At 41.7% G+C, this 19661-nt stretch overlaps 1 protein-coding gene across 2 annotated transcripts in view; it reads left to right on the top strand.

The window, feature by feature from the left end:
• The window catches only part of TRPM3 (transient receptor potential cation channel subfamily M member 3), a 253510-nt gene that overhangs the window by 49209 nt on the left and 184640 nt on the right, over positions 1-19661 (top strand). The window contains exon 7 of one of the 2 annotated variants that reach the window (XM_019555208.1): positions 16532-16706. In XM_019555208.1, coding sequence (XP_019410753.1) covers positions 16532-16706 — 175 coding nt within the window. Of the gene's footprint in view, positions 1-16531; positions 16711-19661 lie in introns of those variants that run through there. The other variant, XM_019555207.1, reaches the window with a different exon arrangement.

Genomic DNA, 19661 nt, shown 5'->3' with positions numbered 1-19661 from the left:
CAGAGCTCCTGGCCTTGGCTCCCTGATGAGGGGCAAGGGGCTTGGAAAGAGCTGCAGGGGAGGGGCAGGTCCCAGCCCGCTGCCCCAGTACACCATTTGAGCAGCTAGCTCACTGCTAGCTGCCTCACTGGTGGACTGGGGCAGGGGCCCCAGGACCTACCCCACCCTGCAGTTCTTGCTAAGCTCAGTGCCTCAATCACTCTATCAGGGTATGGGGCTGGGACCTGTTCCTGATCAGGACAGTTCCCAGCCCCCACACTGCATGCTGGGTGGTGGCTGGGCATCTTGTTCCCTGCCCAGGTCTTTCAGTGTAGAGCTGAGCAAGAAATGGGCTCTCCTGCCCCCACCAGCAGGGAGCTTCCAGTGCCAACTCACTGATTGCAGGGCTGGTACAGGAAGATCCTTGTCATCCAGCTCCATGACCAATTCAAGATGGATTTGATATTGAAAATTAAAGGAATGCACACTCTCTCAATCAATCAGAACAATTGGGTAATTAATATATTACTTTTTTAAAACCTCAGTGTGCGCTGCATATAGACAAAATCCTTGCAGAGCCAGAGGCTGGAAGTAGACTTAAAGGAATCTACAGATAGTTAAGTCCCTTGATTATCCTTCCAGAGCAGGCAGATTAAATCACCTGCTTGGAAAAATAAGCTCTGCTATGCATTTATGGTGAAGTTGGCCTGATAGTTATATGGAGAAGATGCTAGGTTGTGCTCCCAAATTAATAAATCAGATCATCCAAAGGAAATGGAGGTCTAGCAGAAACATTAGCTGTTCTGCTTGTTCAAGGTAATAGAAGGCCAACTTATTCTCCTGATGTTGTACAAGTAAACTGTGGAGGACTATGTTCTTTGCACCTTCTCTCAGCATAGGGTAGAAGAAAGGAATGCTTGCATCTCTCACCAAAAAATAGCAGATAGTGTCTGAAGTGGTAGCCTTCATATCCTGCCTAACACATGGCTTCACATTTTAGGGTCAGGTAATTTATAATAGCCCAGTTAGAGACAAATTACCCACATTGGAATTTAATCAAGAGATCAGGGCCGAATCCTCTTCTAGCTTCATGGAATCTATAATGACCACAAGCATCAGTCCCTCAGTTTTAATTTTCATCAGTGAAACCATAATTCAAGTCCAGCATCCCCAACAGCCCACTGAACTATTTGTTCAATGTTGACATAAACAAAATAGCTATCTGCTGAATCATCATCTCCATTTTCTACAGCAAATTTTCTCATACCCTTTCTTTTGTCAAGCTTGTGTTTCTCTTATTCAATTTTGCATAATTCCTGCTTGCAAGAATAGGTTCACTGATTTCAGTGGACCAGCCATCTGTTCCTGAGCATGCAGTTGCTAACAAACATGCATAATGAGTCTACTGAGGCACATGACAGGATGAGGTGGTATTCACTTGTAATAACATCATAACATTGCACCCATAAAGATCTTCTAAAATTAATCATATCCAGGTTTTAAAGAACAGTCCTGACTTTGTTTATAAATATTAAACTTTTAAACTTTTATTTGCGTACATATTATTACAGCATCCTAAGAAACAGTCCAAGAAAACTAACTGATTTATAACAGTGCTAGTAATTCAGTAAATATTCGAAGCTATAGAAAATATGTTTTGTTTTGTCTCAAATCCTTTCCCCTGGAAAGAACTTTAAGCTTGCATTGGTGCCAGAGCTTGCCTTCCTTCCCTCCCCCCCTTTAAATTGCTTCCATCCCCAAGATAAAATATGATTCCAAATAATAAACAAAATACCCTTGCAGGAACTGAAAAATAGTTTAATAAAAATTGTATCCATCCATTCCCTCCATGTTCACATATTAAATCATGCAAACTGTCCCAATTAATCTTTTGACCATAGCATTGCATATTGTTTCTCACCCATAGCTGTTAAGGTAGTTAAAAGAAGTTGGTATACAACTGTGAAGCTTCAGTCACTGATTCAATTCAGCAGAGATTCAGCCTGATTTGGTGGCCAAATTTCCAAATCCTAATCAAATCAGGAAACACTTTAATCTCTCTGAACCAATTTGGAGAGATTCGGAAGGATTCAATCAGTTGGACATAGACATAGCTTTAAATGTTTTTTCTACATACCTCAAGGTAGCAGATGGCTCTTGAATGCTGAGATGATGGGGCATCCCAAAGGAGTGTGGGGGGGGTCCCCAGCGTGCTCGGCAGCAGACCTGGAAGTAGACCAGAAGCACTTCCAGGTCTGCCGGGGAGCACCCCCCGTACCTCCCAGCTCAGCAACTGATGCCTCGTGGCATCAGTCTGGGGGTTGCCTCCGGGCATCAGACTGGGGGGCATCAGTCTGGGGGATGCCTCCAGGCATCAGACTGGGGGGGTACCCAGGGTCCCCCTGTGGCTGATTGCCAAGCCAGAGGTGTGGGGGGTGGTGCTTCCTGGTAGACCCAGAAGTGGACCAGAAGTACTTCCAGTCCACTTCCAGGTTAACCACTGAGCACATGGGGCCTCCCATGCTCTTGTGGGGTGCTCCATCCAACCCACCATCACAACGTTTATGAGCCACACCTCAAAGTATGTAGAAAAAACATTAAAAGCTTTATCTATGGCTGAATAACTGATTCTCCAAATCAGCATCAAATCTTCAGATTCAGCCAAATTGAATCAGGGACAGTAATCTGAACCAAATGAATCAAATCACTGTCCCTGATTCATGCCAAATCTGAATCCAAATGGAATAGGGCCTGTTTTGCATATACCTAATAAGTAGTCCCATTTGTACAGAAAAAGAAAGGGAAACAGAGATTAAGTGACTTGTTCACAGCCACAAACAAAGCTAGACCTGTAATTTTCTTTTCTGTTCAAGGCCACTTTATGACTCATTGTCAGAACTAATAGAGTCCATATCCTGTAACATCCAGTCTTGTGTCACAGACTCACTACTTTCAATATTTGCTTCTATCTCACAGGAATAAGCAACTCTTCTAACTAGATATTGGCAACAAAATAAGTTCCAAATCTGAGCTTTTCTAAAGGTTTCTGATATGTGCTTTTGTCCCCATTTCTATCCCTCTGTAAGGATCAGACTTAATATATAGATACAGTTCAAAGTTGGTTGATATCTAGCTCAGAGTTCTGATCTAGCTTTAATACTGTGCGCATCTCCATGTGTGCTTTAAAATGCATTAATCTATTTTAATGTGTATTAAAATGTCACAGAAAACCCATGTACTTTCACTAACACACATAAAAATAAGCTAATGCATCTTTTTTTTAGTACCTCACAACGGAGTAACTAAATTTAATGTGCATTAGCAAAACCACATTAATGAACATGTAGATGTACCCACTGTGAATTAACTAAGTGAACAAAACTGCTTTGGGGTGTTAGATGTTAGTATTGATCTTCCAATATTTAGTAGCTTATTCTGCATGTGCTAGTTTGGTTCTGGATCCATATAAGTGAAGTTTATTCCACAACTAGAAGACTGAAGGAACTAGGTTGGAGTGACTTGGGTTTGGTGGTGAAGAAGGGCATTCTGAAAATGTACCATGTCGACAGTCTCTATTCATGTGACCCGTGGACTTCCCTTTGTCATCCTATGCCTGAGAATATATGAAGGGGGCTGGGAAGGCAAAGGGACGTTCAATTGTCATCACTAGCATCTTCTCTGACCATTGCACCATCATCAAATGCATTGGAATGTTCATTTATGTCAGACTTTTTGTTTTACATTCTATGCAGTACTTGATGCATTTCCATATCTCTGTAGCTAATTAGCTGTATACACAGATTTCTTTCTAACAGGAGCACATTACTGTAATTAGAGCTGTGTGAAATATTCTGAACAAAATGTAGAATGACTTGAAACTTGACAGATTTTAGGTTTGATTATAGAAGATCGATTATAGAAGATCAGGCCTTCACTGTGATCTGGGCATTGGAACCGATGACCATAAAGAGGGTAGGCAAAACTGAAATGAAAAGGGTATATTCGGACAGCTTTCAGCAGTAGGAAAAAGTTGTAACATACTTCACTCAAAACAGTATAGACATTGTCTGCCATGGCTACTCAGATACACTACCAACAGAACATAAATTAAAATACAGTTTACCATTTAGCTTTGACAGAAGACTTCTTGAAACTTACGGTATTTTATGAACACAGGACTGGGACAATTTTTGGAACAATGAGGGGGGAGCTAGGTAATTTCAAGTTCACTCAAACTCGAGATAAAATTTGAGGAGATGAATATTAGACTTGAAGAAAATCTTTATGCAAATCCCCCTTACTTTGAAAGAAGTTATCTAATTTCTCCCAGCTCTGACCTAGATGTCCAGAACAGATAAGCAGGAGGGGATTTGTGAATCTGTGAGAGGGAGGATTTTCTTTTTTGCTGAAATAAGTATGTGAGTACATGCAGTGTATTGAGAAGGACTAAGGCAGATTAATGATTTTCTAGCCAAGGGAGAACCCCTAATAATCTAATCTAGAAAAATATCAACCTGATCAGATAGCTTTGATAAATTTTCAAAGCCAGAGCTAAGCTTGGAGAAACTTGGGACCTAATTGGGGCTAGGGAGAGTAGGCTTATGGAAAGTGCAAGTTGCAAGTATCTTAAAATTGATTGAACTTTTAAAATGACAAAATTGAACTCCTGGTTATTTCTACAAATTTTAGGCCGTTACCTACAGCTGATGAGCTCCAAAAAGAGCGAAACCAGTGAGGTCCTGTAGTACTGGCCTAATAAATAAACAATTCATGGTTGCCACAGTAAAGAAGATTGTACTTTAAAGCAAAACCTTGATAATTCCATTTCCTTTTGGGGAAAATAAAGTTTACTTGTGAACTATATGCTGCCTTCTCATAAGAAATAAAGCTACTGTTCAGTGCTGGTTTTTCAAACCTAAAAAAATGCAAACCCACAGCCCTGTGATTTTCATCCTGTGATTTTTTAGACTCAAAGAATCAGTATTTTGGTTCTGTACATTAGAGACAGGCATAACGTAAAAATAATTCAGTAAGGTTGCAATTTTCTTACAATTTCACCACTGACAAACAAAGCTGTTCCTTGGATCAAGGTATTTTATGGCCTAGTGTTCACTCATTTTTTGAGCCCCCTTCCATTAAATGAGGAGACATCTGGACTAAGGCCTTTGGCTGCTGGAAAGTAGCTAGGCTGTGAGTGAGAGTGCTGGGGCTCTTTTCTTTCTGATTCCACAGCAGTGAGTGGGGATTAGACTAGCACAGGGAAGAAGGCAGAACACAATCATCAGGAATGGCAACTTTATTCTCAGCAGGAACCAAAAAATGAAATTAAACTTTGTGCCTGGGTGAGCAAACAAATTTATACCATTTAAATAAACAGTACGGCATACAATTGTTAATGAACAACACATCACAGGGTCTGTTGAGTGCCAGGAATCTGTCCCATTCATTGCGGTTAATGGTAGTTTATATTGCAAAATTTTACTAACAAAGAAGATATGTTGGCTAGGTTTGTGAAAAAATACCTTCTCACCAACATGGCTATTCTGGCAAAGTCCCTGGTGTAGACATAACTGTAAAAAAGGTGCACTTTTGGCAACTGATGTCATTCAGGGATGTGATGTATCTTTGTTGGTGGAAAAAAAATTCCATTGGATACAATATGTCTCCAGTAGGAAACTCTGCTAGCATAGATATTTCAGCTGTAGATATAGCAATAGAACATGCCCTAGTATATACAACCCCAAAACTGCCATTTCTATCCAGCTACCACTGCAGCTTCTTGGAAAAGTTACAGAAGACAAAGGTTTAGAAGTAGACAGCCAGCAAAGATCCATGACAGTATTCATGGTAGTGCGGTAGAGAGATAGAGGCAATAGCACTCTTTAGGGAAGAGAAGAGGATAAACACCAAATTAGAGGAGAGTTATTGAGATAAGGCAAGAGGAGAGAAGTGGAAAAGACTTTGTAGACAATAAATTTGATATATTTTGGAGGAGGGAGAATTAAGAATAGAGGAGAAAACCTTGAGAGAGAAGAGTACTGAAGAGAAAAAGATTACAAAACTTGGAGAGAACAGAGTGCATCAGAGGCCAAAGAAGTTACTCAAAAGATGAGAATGCAGAGCTAAAGGGAACAGGGGATAAAGAAGATAGACAAGTGTAATGTAAAGAAATGGTGGAGCTGAGCAACCTAGAAACATGGATCGATGAAGTGTGGGACAGAGAGTAAGAGGGAAGAAGACCGTTCTTTTTTTAAAAAAAAAATGTGGTTTTAAAATGGAGATGGGAATAAGAGGGAAAACAATGAAATCAAGAGATTAAATGAGTCCAAGATGGAAGGAAAGACCAAAACCTTGAAAACTTAAGGGAACACATATCTTAGTTCATGAGAATGCTTTCATGTCTGTTTTTCCATATCATCTTGTATTTTCCTTACATGCAACCTTTGTGCAAATTTGTGAAGGGATTCAGTATTCTGAACGTTTTCTTATTCGTGTTGCTGGCCCTTGTGAATCCTCTAGCATCCAATAGCATGTAATGATTTGATTTGTTAAATTAGAAGGTTATTACGATTGTTCAAAAGAAAGTGAAAGGGGCTTTCAGTTTGGGGGCCTTTTAAAATTTAATTGTTAAAGTTGTATATGCACCCACTGGCTCTGGGTATGAAGGTAAACTGCATCCAACTGGAGGGGCTGGTGGCAACATGGTGAGGCTACTCATGTTTGGGTAGCTCCTATAAAATACTACAATGTTGCAACCTCCAGAGTAAAAAGAGTATAAGGTGCCACAAATACCTAGCCCCTACTGCCTTGTGGGTGCTTCTTGGCTGGAGAAAGGCTAAGAGACATTACCCTGACAGAAATGCACCCTTGCTGAAGCATTAGGCAGCTGTAATCTGTTGCTCTCTGGAAAAGCTACAACCAGTGAGGCATTGAATGTCTGGACTCAGTCTGGCTTTTGGATTCTGTATCAATGGTCTAATGGGAGGATAGTAGGTCTTGGGCAGCCTCCATTTCTTCATACTGTTGCCTAGGTGTACGCACTCTTGCCTAGGTGTACAAGGGTCTTGGTGTGATGGTCGCAGGACTCCATACGAGTGGATTCATCAGGCATCTGACTAGACCTCTTGGCTAAGGACAGACATTACACATAAACTGATATGAGTGATCAGAAACTGGTTTAAACCTGTAACAGAACAGACATTCAGTGCACATAAGCCAGTCTGAAAATTGCTGAAACTGGTTTGAGATAAACCTGGTTGAATGTAGTATCAGACTTTACTGATTTGGGCCAAATCAGTTTATGCAATGTCTGTCCCACACCCCTTGCTGGTTTAACATAAATCACACACCCCCAGCATCCCAGCATGCTCTCTGGGCTGCATGAAGCTCTCTGCTCCACAGCAAAGCTAGTCTCTCCCCTCTGCTCCTAGGCCAGAGCTCTGATAGAGATTTGCAGGCACAGAGCATCTGCCTGGCTTCTCCCTGATAAGCAGGGATTATTCCTCCCTTCCCTCTGCCTTACACAGATCCCTCAGCATTAGCTAGCAGACCACATGCTGGCTACGGCCCCTGCTGTGGGACACAACAGGCAGACAGGCTCTTTGGAGCTAATCAACAGGTAGCTTAATGTCCTTCATTGAAAGAGCTGTTTAAGAAGAGCTCCATTAGTTAATAGAGAGAGGATTTGTTTTCTTAATGGGTTGATAAACACCGAGTTATGGATGATAGACATTCCCTGCTGGGCTGCTTGGGGAGGAGAGAAATAATAAGAGCGTCCTGCTGGGCCTGGTCATGGTCCCCTCAGCTTAGCACTGTGGAAGTGATGGGTAGGCTGCTCTGGCACCCCGGGCTTCTAACCTGAGCCACTGCAGGCATGTGCCTGCATTTCTGGGATGTCTATCAGTTTACAAAACTGTTTTAGCTTAGTCAGGTTAAACTAGAGCTGCAAAGATTGAATTAATGCAGGTTCAGGCTTTTTGAATGTCTGTCCCTAGCCCTTATGGATACACGATGATCCAGAGGCTTGACAGTTACCTACTATATGCACCCACTGCTCTGGAGTCTGAGCATCTTAAGGTTGAAAGAAATAATTGTAACAGTCTCTTTCCCTCCCACCACTTCTTCCTGACCCAGCTACACTTATTTTTTGTGAGGGAAAAGGTAAGAGGGTATTCATTCCAAGATAAGCAATTTAGAAAATTTAAACTGAAGAAATGAGTCTGTGCTGTACAGTGAATATGGGAGGTCAGCAAACATTTTAGTAACTATACAAGTAAGAATGAGTCTAAGAATGTAGTAGGAGTCTGTGTGGCCAAAATCAGGAAAGCCCTAGATATAAGATGAGGTACAGCTAGCAAGACCATTAAAAAGATCATTCTAAAAATACATTAGAAATAAGAAGAAAACTAAGAAAAGTGTTGGTTCTTTACTGAATGGGTCAGGAAGCTAATAATGGACAATGCAGAGAAGGCCAAAGTATTTATAGTTGATTTTATTTCTATCTTCAGAAATAGGTCAGCTATCAGATAGTTTTTGAGGTAAGAACAGCTACTCGACCTAGAAAGAGGGGAAAAACAGATTATAAAGATTATGTAGGTAAACCTTGAAGTTTTCATATCAGCAAGATATGAGTACTCAAGGAATTGGCTGAAATAATTGCAGAGTCATTAGCTTATCTTTGAGGGCTCAGGAAAGTCAAGGAAGGTCCCAGAATGGTGAAGAGAGTCAAACATAGAGTCAGTCTTTACAAAATTGGGGGAGGGGGGAGGAGGGCATAGGTATTGCACTGACTAGTCAATCTAAATTGAGCAAATGGAAAGACACTGAAGCATGTAGTTAGCCTATCATTTTGTAAGCTCCTCAAAGTTAACAAGATAAGTAACAGTCCACATAGATTTATCAAGGTCTTAAAGCAGTTTTAGAAGGAGTCCTCAAGCAAGTCAAGGTTTCCAACAAGCTGGAAGATTTTACAGAGAATGTATGTTCTACAGCATGTTTTCTTGTTCCCACCTATTTTCAGGTTTGTCTCAGTTCAGCTTTAGCTTGTTACACTTTATCTGTAATGGACCTGAGTCATTTCAAAATATTCTCCTTTACCTCTGCAGCCTCTTTGAATTGATATGTGTACCTTGTGGCAATGACGCAGAGTAGCCTAGCATGATGACTATGGCTCTGTTCATTTTGTGGACTGATTTGGTCTTTTAGAATATTTTAAGCCCTGCTTAACCACATGAAGTATTCGATCAGTTTGGCCAGTCACCCGATGCAAGGCAGCTTACTTAACCTTGTCCAGTGGTATTTAAGCTGATAAGATTTGTTACACTGGTGCTCAGCGAAATCATTCCAAAACCAGTGAACCAGAAATCCAAATACGTTTTAATAATACAAACATTCTGGCATTTGTATGCACAACTGCATGTCCAGATTCATGTGTTTTTATTATATTTGTTTTATTTTTGTGAAAGTGAAAAATAATCCAACCTTATGACCTAGGAACACATACAGTTATTACAAAATTATAATAGTTTGAACAAATACAATCAAGGAAAGAAACCGAATGCTCTCCAAAGCCCATCAAATCAAAGGTGAACATAAAAATGCCCATGTAAAACAGTTACAGTAGAAACAGATGGAACCAAAGGGTATATCTTTGTTAAGGGGGAGAATAAAATATACACCTTATTTATATATTTAGCTAGATGTCATTTTGTTCTGTAAATAAGTTTCTTGTTCTCCATCTCAGGAAACATTTTACCTGTAGATATACAGGGCCGTCACTGACAGTATTCTGTTTTTGGAGTTGGTGGAGAATAGCTCCAATGTGTTAAAAACAAACTCATTTCTGAGTGTGAAAGGTAAGCCAGAAATAAACTGTGCCATTAAACAGATAGCCATAATACATTTTAGTTTCAGCTAGTGTTTCATTTTTAAGAATTTTGCTCTACTTATACAGTCTTCTTCATCATGTCTCCAATCCAACCTTTCTATATGGTCTTTTCCCAATATTCTGCACAGGCTGCTGCTTCTGGTTTTGGTGTTGCTGTCTCTTGTGGGGTGCATTATGGTGCTACAAAACATCTCAGGAAATGCTCCGTGGTTTGCTTGTCCTGACAAACACATTGGTCAGTTTCATAGAGGCCCCATGATTTCATGAGAAAGTTACATCTTCCGAGACCCACTCAGTATTTTCAGGCTCCACCATGTATGCCGTTTGTACTTGGAGCCAGATGCTAACTCCACACTGGGGGTAATTCCTTGATGGCTCCATTCAACAGCTGTGTTGTCTAGTTTCTCCCATTCTTTTTGCCAAATGGTAGTTTTGCCTGATTCTGGTGATGCCAAGGGTATAGTAGAGAACAAAAAGCAATTTATTGATGAAAGATGATGATGCACTGATTGATGTCCATATAGCAGCTGTCTGGCTCTTGTACCTGCTGGTCAATGTTGCCTGCTACTTTGCTCCTTATGTAAGGGGCGCTATGCTGAATAGTGCATATAGGCAGGGAACAGGGGTAGGTTTTAGGCAATATGTTATAATTCTACACGTATCATTTAGGGTGATGTCAATATGTTTACTGCTTATGCAGTTAGAAGGATTTAAAGGGCTTCATTTTTAGCTGGCTCCCCTCATCATCTGCTTGTGCAATGTTCATATGTATGTTAGCATTGTAAGTATACTAACATCTAGTATGTTAGCACTGTAAACATACTTACCTTTTACCAATCTAACACTTTCGGCATGGGCCATGTTTAACTTTTCTAGTTTCAAAACTTATTGGCCTTAACAAATTTTGCCAATAGAAATCAAAGACTAATGCATGCTTTCTGGTGCTGGACTTTTTAACTTACATGCACAAGTGGAAACTGAGGCCTGTCTGGAGAATAAAAACAGTATTTACTTCAGCAACTTTCTAATTGCTGTAGAGTGGAATAGAATTATAGCCTTGTGCTTCGTCACAGGCAATGCATAGCAGGGCAAAGAAGGGCACATGCCCCCCTGAGAATGATGGCGTCCCGCTGACAATAAGTGCTCCGGCTGGTAGGGGGGCACAGAGAGTGCTCGTGCCCCCCCCCCCCCAAAATTGGGTCTGCTGGCAGGACATTGGCGGTGGAAGTCCCGGCACTTACACTGCCATTGCTCCACATATGGAAGTGCTGGCACAGTGGTGGCAGAAGTGCCGGAGGTGGAAGACCCGTGCCACTGCCACCGTGCCACTGGTGTGCTCGGCAACTGGCCACTGGGGGAATCCTCCCCCAGTCACCTGCTGGCCGCTGGGGGACAGCCCCAGTTGTGCCCTGCTGGTGCCCCCCAGACTCAGGAGGCACCAGTCGCCCATATGCTTAGTCCTGAAAAACCCTTGAGTTGACTAATCATGCAGGTACGTTTGGAGTCACATTCTACAAGGGCTTTGTTCCTTTTATTAGAATGGAGATTCCTAATAATTTTAGAACCATAAATATGAAGAAATATAGGCTTCCTCCTTATTCAGGTTCCTCAGCTCTTCAGTTTAGTTGACTTCTCTAACATGCTGTTATGTCTGTGTATCAAACAATGAGGATTTCCTCTCCTCAATATATGGGCCTTTTACCAGGGAAGAAAATTCTGCAGACAATCAGGCTCAGCATAAAGGCTATGTCCCTTCAAAACTAATACAAATATAAAATACTATGGATATCTTCTACTTCAATATAATGAAGTCTACAGCTATATGCTCACCGCCTTAAGAAATAACAAATACAACTTCAGCATAGGGTGATCACCTTTTTTTAACATGTAAAGGCCAAACATATGCCTACCTCCCCCCTCCCCCCACCTCCGCGGGTGGCACAGCCGGAGCAAAGCCAAGCAGGGTGGAGTGGATGTGGACTGCCCTCTGTGGACTTGGGGCTCCCCGCCCTGTTGTCCTTTCCTCAGGATCTCTGCACCAGCTGCATGCCCCCTGCTCACCTGGCAGCAGCCATGGGTACAACTCTGTGCTGCCTCCAGTCCTGCAGCTGCCGGGTGGGCAGGGGGCACATTGCAGGCTCGGGACTCCCTGCCCTGGTGCTCTCCCCTCAGGAGCCCTGAGCTGCTGTGGCAACAGGAAGCCCACATCTGCCCCCATCCCACACACAAATCTGGGGGAGCATGTGTCCCTCCCTTGGAGGGTGCACATAGAGGCAGGGTGCCACTCCCCCATGCCACCTGTACAATGGCTTAGTCATGCTCCACGCCCCAGCCTCATGCACCACCTGGCTGGGCAGTGCCTCCAGCCCCTGCCACATTCTCTCCCTCAGTGTGCCCCCCTTCCTTGCTATGCCCTCTCCCACCCTCCCTCCCTGTGTATGCCCTCCATGTGTATGTCCCCAACCCTCCCTCCCATAGATTTACCGGTAGGGAGCTGCTCTTCATGCTTCCTGGCTGTATTCTCAGCCCCATTCATGTTTGCAGGAGTGTACATGTACATGGTGCCCCCTGTGTCCCGCTCCCAGCAGCCCCAAGCAGCCCCTTGCAGGCTGAAATGCTGCCATCCTGCAAGGGCAAACCCACCATTTCCTGTGGATTCTCCACACAATGCTCTGAATCCAAGACAAATGCTGCCCCATAATCATGCAGCCCAGGACTGGGACCTGAAATTCCCATTCCAGGATTGTCCCACCCACTTAGAGATGGGTGGTTACCCTTCATCAGCGGTTGATCAGTCCATGAGGTCTTGTTCAGGGGTTTCCAGTTCTTACATCTAGTTTCTTGTGCAAGTTAGGTCCTCAGACCAAGAGAGAATCTATGTCAAGGGTCTTCGGAGCAGGCTGCCCATGAATTAAAGCTACATCCCGATTTTATACCCATCTTCCCATCTTCATTTCTTATCTTAACACACACTTTTTTATGGTCATGTATTTATGTCACATATTTCTATAGCAAAAGCTAGTTCTTCTATGGTTTGCCCTGCTTTAGAGGGTCCCTATCTGCTCAAGACCATATATGGTTTTCCTGTTCTTAACCAATTCTTACTATTCATTGTTTTTCTCTTCTTGATGAATTTCTTAGTATTCTTAATTCATCCTGATTTAGCAAAGCTGTATTTCACATAAACAACACCCATTGCTGGGCAAGAGTCAAGCTACTTATGTCAAAAGTCCTTTATTATATCAAGAGGCCTTTATTTTAGGTGAACAATGATAAAAATATCAGTTCCCTCTTTTGAAAACAAGAACCTTACTTTTTTACTTTTGTGCCTTTCCTTTACATCTAAACTGAATTAACTTGTGGTCACTTGCTTAGAAATTATTTTCATTAACCAGTATAATATTGTCATTACATATCCAAACCAATTTTAAAATAATATCACTTCTGTTCAGTGAAGATATTCCTGAAGGAAATAAGTGACAAATGAGATCCTTTCCACCATTAATTGCCTTTGTTCACCATTTTATATCAGGAAAGTTAGTCTTCTATAATAATATAATACCTCATATTATTTAGGTCTGTAATAACAAGATGGATATCCCTATCCATATACAAACCCAATCCTGGTGATACATAGCAAACTCCCAGTACTAGCAAACTCAGTAATTTTTTTTTTACCATCCTTCCCAAAAGTAGTTTTGCCTTATGTAAATCAGCAACTAAGGTTCTTGGGCACTTCTACATGTGACTGGGGTTTAGTCCAGAGGGTTTAATTGAATGGCCCCTAAATTGAAATGGTGAGTTTTTAATTGAAACCCACCATTTCACTTTTTCTGTCACATTACAGCGTGGAACTGATTCCTTTTGTTGTTGTTGTTGTTGTTGTTGTTGGAGTCAGAGCCTACGCACAGCCAGAGGAGTAAGCTGCCGATAGGCCAAGTGGTCCCTGAGCTGCAGGGGGCTCCAGTCCTTCCCTCGATGGCAGCAGCACCCCACAGGGCCAACCGTGTGGGTTGCTAGCTGGCCAAGTGATGCCTCAGCTCAGAGGCAGCACCCAACCTGATCCAACTATTCCCTAAGCCTACCTGGGGAGCAGTGCCAGCAGGCAGGCTTGGTGAACAGTCGAATCAGGCCAGCTGCTGCCTCTGAGCTGAGGCAGCACCCGGTCCACTAACAGCCTGCCCAGTGGTCCCAGGGCGTGCTGCCACTGGGAAGGACCAGGGCATCCTGCAGCAAAGGGACCACTCAGCCTGCTGGCAGCTCACCCACTGACTACAGGAGAGGCAGGCAAGCTCCACCAAAAAAAAAAGAAGAGGAAAGGATCAGGCCCCTCACCACTTCTGCCTTCAGCAGATGCCTGCTGAAGCAGCAAGGGGCCTGATCCCTTTTTTCTGCAGAGCCTGACAACCTCCTCTGTGGCCAGGGGGAGAGCAGACTAATAGCTGCAACGCATCATTGCAAACTAAACTATATCCGGATGTAATTTAGTTTTCAAAAATGCATACTCATCTAAAAACCCCAAAACTGATGCATGTGTAATGTGTGATGCCAGTAAGCCACACAAATGACAGTTTCTCACATTGTTAAGCCATGTAGTTATCCTGTCCCTTCTTAACAAGCAGTCCCATAGCACATAGATCAGACACGTCCTCATGGTGTTGTGTGATGCTCCACTCTTCTGTTCATTCTTCACCCTGAAAAAATGTCTCATTCCTGTTCTGTCTCACATTCTTTTCCACGTTGTCCTCCTCCTTGCATGGGATTTGGTTCCTGGCTATTTCCATTGTCTTGTCTCTTCTGAAGCTGCACGGTCTTCTTTCTTGCCACCCCACCTTTTGTTTCTTTCTGTTCCTCCACTTCATTTTCTGGTGTAGCAAACACTTACTGAACTTCTTCTTCTTCACTGGTGTGTCTCTTTCTTTGTGTTTAGATGTTTTATAGGTCATTCTCCTCATTTAGGGGTCTTTCCTTCTCAAGGTCTTCTTGTCCAAGATTGTCTTCAAACTCTCAGTTGTTCATGTGTATTCTTTCCTCTGCTCCATCAAAACCATATCTGAACTCCATCATCTCAAGTCACAAGCTTGTCTTGTTTTCACTGGCTCAATCAGTGAGTACTTTGTTTAACAGGCACTCATTTCATTACGACTTGCATTGTTCCTCCTCATTCTGGGCTCTTCCGCTTAAGTTGTCTTGTGCTTGTCCTTGCCTTAAAAAACATGCACATTCACTAAACTCCCAAATCAATTCTGCCATTTATCTGTTCTACTAGCTGCTAGGTCTTTTCTTCAGAATTATAATGAGGGTCAGCCCAACAGTCCTGAAGTATATGGATCCCTTTTTTCACTTTTCTTTTTGTTCAGAGAAACATTTGTTTAATATATTTCTCTGTGGTTGTCCTTAATAAAAAATGTGATCTTTCTTGTTTTTTACTTTTGAGAATAAAAGTTTAAGAAAGAAATATCCTCCTCAGCAAACCAAAACTATCAAAATGGTAATTTTAAAGCAATGTTAGGATATATAACTTGATAAAAATAAAATGGATTCAGTAGGTCATCATATAGGAAAGCATAGTTCCAGGGTAGTGTGATCTGCTATAATAATTTTTTTCTAATCTGCATCATGCCATCATGAATTGACCTTATATTGATCATATCCTTTGAGAGAAATCAGCTAAGCATTTTTCTCATGCATTTCTGTTCAAAGTAATTTACTTCCCTTTTAAACTCTGTTCATGTTGTAAACCACAAATAAATGTTTCTCTAGAGTTTACACAATTGGCACAGCTATTGTTCTTCTACAGTTGTAGTACATAGTTGCAGTGACTGATTTCACTAGGGAAAATCACCTCTTTATTAGCAATATTATATATATGGTAGTTTTTGTTCATAATTGGAAGGTAAGTTTCTAGCAAAGAGTGCTAAACTGAAAAAAAGGACAACCCCAGTTATTGTAGTCTTTATAAAGCTTGGTATTGCTCTATTAGCCAGAAGACTAGAAGTGGAATCCTAAAATGGTAATGTTAACATCCTTGAGTTCAGCTGGCAATAGTTTCATAGATGTTAGGGCCTGGAAGGGACCTTTCACATAATCAGGTCCAGTCTCCCTGCACGTGGGCAGGAAAGACTCAATTATTATAGTACATACTCAATTTTATTGAATTAGAAGTCATTTTAAAGTAATATGCCTTTTTGCTTGGTAGCAACAAAAAAATTAGTCAAACTCATAAAATGACTCTGTTCCCTTACAAGCACTCAATAGTCAGTTATTCTTGTAATTTAGTGTGTAAACTGCTAGATATATCTGATTTATGCTTCCACTTCAACAATGGAAAAAGTCCTATTTTAAGTTATTTGAAAAATGGATTATCATTCTTACCTTTTTGAATTTATGATTCAGTAGTATAATATTAGTCCAGATAAAAGTGAATAATAGATCTTCAAACTAGAAGATAACAATGCTTTTTTCTTGCCTTTGTCTATGAATCTCTTAATACCATTTCTTCTGATATGCTGGCATACAGTCAATGTGAAGTAATTTCAGGCTGGGTTTTCTCTTTTTTCTGTTGTTTTGTTTTGTTTGCTGGCTTTGCATTTTTGTTCCTTTTTTCTTTTTCCTTTTTTTGTTTTTTGTTTGTTTGCTTGTTTTGTTTGTTTTTTTTCACCCCAGGAATTGGACAGGGAGTTCCAGTGGTGGCACTTATTGTGGAAGGAGGTCCCAATGTTATCTCTATTGTTTTGGAGTACCTACGAGACACTCCACCTGTTCCTGTTGTGATATGCGATGGCAGCGGCCGGGCATCTGACATCCTTGCATTTGGTCACAAATATTCTGAAGAAGGAGGGTGAGTCATTTGCTAAAAAATATTTGTTACATGGAAAAAGCTCTTAATTTGCCAGACTATTTCAGTGCTAATTTGGATGTTGAGAAATTTTAATTAAGATAACAATACTATTTTTTTCTCATGTGACTGTTTGTAACATTGATTTGGTGACTATATAAAGGTATTGAGTTCAAAAAGTATTTCTAACTTCTAGACTCTGGCAACTGATGCAAGCCTGGGAAAACCCTAGGAAGCAAGCTATCTTTAGGTTAATTTCGAGCCATAGAACAAGAGCAGCAGAAAATAGGCATATACACTATATAGCATGGATTGTGGCTGACTTAAGCATCCTAAAGAAGTTGGTGCACTGAAGACAGATTATCTCTAGTTTTTAGTGTAGCCTTAGTGTAACATCTTAGGTGCCTAAGGGCCATTGTGATGCCACCTACAGGCCCCCTCATCCCTGCTAGGCTCTCTCTCTGCACGGTCTTGTCTTGCCTTTTTGCCTGACATGTCTTGATGGAAACTTCATGAAAGGGAGGGTGCCCTCTCTTGTCCAGTGGTCAACTCTCTTGACCTTGCTTGCCTTAAGGGCTTATTGCATGGCTCCATTCATCCCTATACCATGCCCCATGCCTTATGGCTGTTTTGACTCAGCAGTCAGGCGGGACATTTGTTCCTAAGTCACCAAGCCACCTTAAGCCATCATTCTCTTTTTGAGGTTTCAGCCTTCCTAGCTTCTGCGCCTCTACTCTGGCTGGCCCCTTAACCAAGGCCCACTGTTGTAGACCTTATTTCTAGGCCCTAGCCCCATGCTCTGCCCCTACAGGAGCTCTGGTCCCTGTGGCCCCCATTCTCTGCCCTTCCTCAGGCTCTGGGTGCTGTGATTGTGCTTTGAGCCCGCCCCCAGCAGGGCTCAAGTAAATCATGTGCCTATAGGGTATTAATGGGACCTCCAAAAAACACCTTTCACAGTTCTTCCAAACCACCAGTTTACATCACAACACAACACAACACAACACAAAAAGCCCTCTGGCTACAACAGAAAACTATCCTTCATGCTAGGTCTCAGTACAAACTTTCACTCACCAGACTGTCTCCCATACTGGGCCTTACTTCCCTGTAGGCCGTAGTCATCTCGTTTGCAGGTCTCAGGGCCTCCCCCTTCAGCCAGGCAGTTGCCTTTAGCTTCCTTGCACCAAAACTCCTTCCCCTGTAGCTTTCAGGGCCAGACTGACTGCCCTGGCTCCAGCTCTGGCTTATATTTCACTCAAGCCCTGCCCCTTCCTGATCATGAGCATCCCATCAGCTGACTTGACTACAGGTCTGTTCCTAAGCCTGCACTCTGCTGCTGCTTGTGCCTGTGTTCTAAAGACCCTGCCCTCAAAGGGGTCAGCCCTGAGCCCAGACTAGAAAATGCCATTTTCTAGAAATAGGACAAGAGTTCCCTGTTGCACTTAGTCACATATAATCTTGGTTTTTAAATACTCTCATTCGTCAGATGTATCTTTTTCCTTCATGTATTCTGTGCAAGGATTCATGCACTTTTGCTTGTGTGCTATCTGTTGTCTGTCGGATCCCTTTCCTGTCTTGCTACCTAGAAGTAAGGCAAAGATAATATTTAGCTTGTGGAACAGAAATCCTAAGCATGCTTTAGCTGAACAGTAAGAATGTTTTAGAAATCCCAAGTGTGTCTAATGATTAAGTAAATAAATATTTAATATACTTTGATCTCATCCTTTACAGAGACAATACATACATTTTTAGTGGCAAAATTAATTTTGGGTCACTAAAGTCATATGCAGACTTTAATGATCAGAAACATCATTCAAAAAATATTCTAATGAGGGAAGTGACATAGCTATGGGTGGTGGGCAAGCAGAGCATCAGCCCCAACTTAAAGAGGGCACAAGATTGATGCTGGCAGCACAGCTGCTGCTGCTGCCTTGACTGCTGCTGTTGTCCAGGGTACAAAAACTGTTTGTTACACCTCTGAATGGAGGATAAGAAACCAAAGAATGAATTAACGTTCAATTCATTTGCTTTTGTCAAATTAAACTGAACAAGGACAAATGTAAAGTCCTACACTTAGGAGAGAACAATTGCACATGCATAGACAGATTGAGGAAAGACTAGCTAGGTTGAAATACTGCAGAAAAATGCCTGGAGTGTCTAGTGAACTATAAGCTGTATATGAAGCAATAGCATGCTCTTGTTGCAAGAAAGGCCAGCAGCATACTGAGCTGTATTAAAAAGAGCATCACTTGCAGATCAAGATAAGTGGTTTTCCCTCTCCATTTGGCACTAGGGAGACCTCAGTACTAAGGGAATTTGGTACAGTGTCCAGTTATGATGTTTCACATTAACATGTGAACAAATTAGAAAGAATCCAGTAGAGACCAATAAAAATGACTAGAGTTGTGGGAAATAGAACCTATGATCATAGGGTGAAAGAACTATGATTGTATAGTCTGGAGAAGAGAAGATGTAAGAGGGATTTATCATATTTACCTGAATTTAATATGCACTCCCAATACAGGCATACCTCGGAGATATTGCGGGTTCAGTTCCAGACCACCGCAATAAAGCGAATATCGCAATAAAGCGAGTCACACAAATGTTTTGGTTTCCCAGTGCATATCAAAGTTATGTTTACACTATACTGTAGTCTATTAAGTGTGCAATAGCATTATGTCTAAAAAAACAATGTACATACCTTAATTAAAAAATACTCTATTGCTAAAAAATGCTAACCATCATCTGAGCCTTCAGCAACTCGTAATCTTTTTGCTGGTGGAGGGTCTTGCCTCAAAGTTGATGGCTGCTGACTGATCAGGGTGGTGGTTGCTGAAGGTTAGGGTGGCTGTGGCAATTTCTTAAAATAAGACAACAATGAAGTTTGCCGCATCGATTGACTCTTCCTTTCACGAAAGATTTCTCTGTAGCATGCGATGCTGTTTGATAGCATTTTACCCA

Source organism: Crocodylus porosus, unplaced genomic scaffold (assembly GCF_001723895.1).
Source record: "Crocodylus porosus isolate Cpor-Errol unplaced genomic scaffold, CroPor_comp1, whole genome shotgun sequence".
NCBI lineage: Eukaryota > Metazoa > Chordata > Crocodylia > Crocodylidae > Crocodylus > Crocodylus porosus.
The sequence above is the reverse complement of the archived record's forward strand: the minus strand, read 5'-3'. Positions and strand labels throughout refer to the sequence as shown.